At 39.2% G+C, this 4,087-nt stretch overlaps 1 protein-coding gene across 1 annotated transcript; it reads left to right on the top strand.

Annotated features, from left to right (window-relative positions):
• Positions 1–342: 342 nt before the first annotated feature.
• On the top strand, positions 343–3,723 carry LOC145101001 (receptor-like protein EIX2). Its single transcript, XM_079038172.1, has one exon. It carries the CDS (start codon positions 390–392, stop codon positions 3,531–3,533), a length of 3,144 nt encoding a protein of 1,047 aa, XP_078894298.1. The 5' UTR covers positions 343–389; the 3' UTR covers positions 3,534–3,723.
• The last annotated feature ends 364 nt before the right edge of the window (positions 3,724–4,087 follow it).

The raw sequence follows: 4,087 nt of genomic DNA, 5'->3' as shown, positions 1-4,087 counted from the left end.
TATATCGTTTCATAAAATAATGGTTATATTTGTACTTTTTTTGTAACAGAATTGGAATTTTAATTTAAAAGGTTAAAAACATTGTGCAAATTTAGAACAAAAGTAACTCAAAATTTAATAACTACTCATTTTACAACAATAATAGTAAACATAAATATTATGCCACGCTTATTAGTGGGGAGCATAAACTTTGTAGGTCTAGCCGTCGGGGATAAGTCAACTATTATTAATTAAATTGAAAAGATCATAGTACCGAAATTACATTTGACAACTGCTGATTATTTATAGTGTACCAGGAAATTTCCTGGTAAGTAAGTAAAATCAACCTAACCGAGAACCAAATATATACGAACTTGTTAGATAATGTTTCTCTTCACAAAAAGAAAAAAATGGCAGCACCTAAATTTATAGCTAGTGCAATCGTTGTTCTCTTAATAAGATCAGAATTTCTTTTCTCTTATGCTAATGATGCTGGTAAAAAGTGTACTCGGTCTGAACTAGAAGCACTTCTTAACTTCAGGGAAGGTCTTGTTGATCCCGAAGATCGGCTTTCATCATGGAAAGGAAACTATTGTTGTCAGTGGCATGGTATTGGTTGTGATAACTCAACCGGTGCTGTTAACAAGATTGATCTCCACAACCCGTATCCTTTGAGTTATGGCCATGATCAACCCGGAAGGTATGGTTTCTGGAACCTTAGTGGTGAGATTAGACCTTCGTTGCTCAAACTCAAGTCCTTGACTTACTTTGACTTGAGCTACAACACTTTCACGGAAAATAAGGTCCCAGAATTCATTGGTTTCTTGAGAAATCTGAGATACCTAAACCTTTCAACAGCTGGGTTTAGTGGTCGGATTCCTCAAAGTATTGGAAACCTCTCTCGCTTGCAATATCTTGATGTGTCAAGCAACTTCGGTAGTTTGAACGTCCAAACTCTTGAATGGTTGACCAAGATTAGGTATCTGAAGCATCTCAAGATGACTAACGTTGACCTCTCACAAGTGGGCCCAAACTGGTGGGAAATGTTGAACAATCTTACGTCACTAACAATGCTTCATCTTTCAAGTTGTGGACTTTCCACTCTTTCACGCGTTGATCTTCCTGCTCTTTCGGATTTAGACCTCTCTATGAATAGCTTTGATTCCAAGTTTCCCGATTGGGTTTTGAACCTCACAAGACTTTCTTCCATAGATTTAAGTAACTGTGGTTTTTATGGAAGAGTTCCACTTAGTCTAGGTGAACTCCCAAATTTACGATACCTAAGTTTGGCGATAAATAACAAACTCACAGCTAGCTGCACACAATTGTTTAAGGGAAGCTGGCCAAAGATTGAAGTTCTTGATTTTGCTTCAAACAAGTTACACGGTAAAATTCCAGCTGCCATTGGCAACATGACTTCTCTCACTTCTCTGGATCTATTTGACAATAACGTCGAGGGTGGAATTCCTGGTTCAATCGGAAAACTTTGCAACTTGAAGTTCTTGTCGATTTCAGGAAACAACATGACAGGAAGTTTGCCAGAGGTTCTCGAAGGGGTGGACACGTGTGTATCCAACAGCTCAATGCCTAATCTGGAGAGGCTGTGGTTGACCAACAACAAATTAGTTGGTAGACTTCCCGAATGGGTAGGTCAGTTGGGTAATCTTGAAGAACTGGAATTGGATTATAACCAGCTTCATGGTCCGATTCCGACGTCTTTAGGGAGATTACAAAGACTTACTAGTTTGGGACTTGGAAGGAACAAGTTTAACGGGACTCTTCCAGAGAGTTTTGGTCAGCTGTCTGAGTTGACGAACTTTGATGTCTCTTTCAATGATCTGACTGGCATTGTTTCTGAAGCCCATTTCTTGAAGCTAAGTAAACTGACAATCTTGCATCTTTCTTCAAATTCCTTGATCTTACATTTGAAAGATGATTGGATCCCACCATTCCAGGTCCGAAATCTTGATCTGGGTTCATGTCAAGTAGGTCCATCTTTTCCAAATTGGCTTAAAACTCAGAAAAATATCAGCTTTCTTGATCTCTCCAATGCCAGTATTTCTGATTCAATACCATTCTGGTTTTGGGATATGACCTTTAATCTATCTTTGCTAAATATTTCCCTCAATCAGATACACGGGCAGGTACCATCTTTATTAGACGTTGCTCCATTTGCAGACGTTGATTTGAGTTCGAACCTGTTTGAAGGACCTATCCCTCTTCCAAGTGTTGAAGTCGAATTATTTTATCTTTCCTTCAACAAATTTTCTGGTGTTATTCCATACAACATCGGAAAAATCATGCCAAATCTGAACTTCCTCTCCCTTGCAAGTAACCGTTTATCAGGAGAAATCCCATCGTTGATAGGAGAAATGGTGTTACTTGAAGTCATTGATCTGTTGAATAATTCGTTGACCGGATCCATCCCTCCAAGTATTGGGAATTGCTTATATCTTAAAGCCTTAGACCTTGGATACAATAATTTGTCTGGAGTAATTCCTCAATCTTTTGGCAACTTACACTTCCTTCAGTCACTGCACCTAGACGACAATAACTTTTCAGGAGAGCTTCCTTCATCACTTAAAAACTTATCCCGCCTGGAGACAATGGATCTAGCAAACAACAAGTTTTCCGGAGATATCCCACCATGGTTAGCTGATCATCTTACAGCTCTTAAAATTCTAAGCTTGAGATCAAATTCTTTTTCAGGAAGAATCCCTACAAATTTCCGAGGTTTATCGAATCTTCAAGTCCTTGATCTTGCCCAAAACAATCTGAGTGGCATGATCCCGACAAACTTGGGCAATCTCACAGCCATGTCAAAAGATCGAATTGTCAATCAGTATCGGTTTTATGGTTTTTACCGTGGAATATACTACAAAGAAAGGTTGTTTGTATATTTGGAAGGTAGGTTTCTTCCGTACACCAAAACTCTTTCCTTGGTAGCTTACATGGATCTATCAAAAAACAGCCTTCATGGTCATTTTCCGGTTGAATTAACAAGGTTGATTGGTCTAGTGTTTTTGAATTTGTCAAGAAACCAAATCGGTGGTCCCTTGCCTGAAAACATCTCCAATTTAGTTCAGTTGGGCTCACTTGATCTTTCAAGCAACAAGTTTTCAGGTGTCATTCCTTCAAGCGTGTCATGGTTAACATTCTTGAGTAGTCTGAACATGTCCAATAATAACTTTTCAGGCAGGATCCCTGTTGGAAGACAGATGACAACCTTTGAAGGATCTTCATTTTCTGGAAATCCAAATCTTTGTGGACCTCCTCTTGCTGTTAACTGTGGAAGTGACAGCTCTGACAACAAGCCACCTTTTCCAAATGATGTCAAAGCTGAATCTGATGACGATAAATGGTTTCCTTTGAGCATTGGACTGGGATTTGCCATTGGCATTTTGGTTCCCTCGATGATCATGTGGATTAGAAGACCTTGGGGTGAGGCCTACATTAATTTTGTTGAAAGTGTGGTTCATAGGATCGAGCGTGTTAAAACAAAAACTTCACAAATCACAGTCACGTACACACCAAGAGCCCGTCGCCCTTCTTAGTTTATCAATTTAAAGTTGTTTTTAAGATAAATATAATGTAGATGTGTCATTTCATGCTTCCTGAAGTTGTTTTAAAATAATATAGGTATATGGACATGAATGTGAAGCTTTCTTAAACTATGTAGAAGTAATATATAGGTATTATTAATTAATGTTCTATAGCATTATGTATGTATTATTAATTAATGTTCTATAGCATTCTCAATCAAGTCCGTTTGCCCCCCTAAAAGACAGGGCGATGGCCCATGTGCAACGACCGTCTTCGAGGTATTATCTTATTTTGTATTTCTCAATTTATTGTTGGGCTAAATGTAGATATAAGGACTAAGGAGTGGACTTAAGCTAGTGGGCTGAGATCTTGGGCCACCCATAAGTCGTACGATGGGCGTAGCCTTGGCGTACGTGGGGCGTAGAGGCACATTGGACTTGGGGGACGCATGCACGTACGCGCAGCGTACCAAGAGGTACGCCCAGCGTACGTGAGCAAATGCCAAAACCGTAATTTTTAGGGTTTAAGACATATAAATACCCCATTATAGCCACCCCTGGCTTCC

This window comes from Lactuca serriola, chromosome 1 (assembly GCF_051521515.1).
Source record: "Lactuca serriola cultivar US96UC23 chromosome 1, Lser_US96UC23_V15, whole genome shotgun sequence".
NCBI lineage: Eukaryota > Viridiplantae > Streptophyta > Magnoliopsida > Asterales > Asteraceae > Lactuca > Lactuca serriola.
The sequence above is the reverse complement of the archived record's forward strand: the minus strand, read 5'-3'. Positions and strand labels throughout refer to the sequence as shown.

Excerpts from the sequence above, each read along its gene's own strand:
- LOC145101001 (XM_079038172.1), top strand. The coding sequence starts at position 390 with ATGGCAGCACCTAAATTTATAGCTAGTGCAATCGTTGTTCTCTTAATA.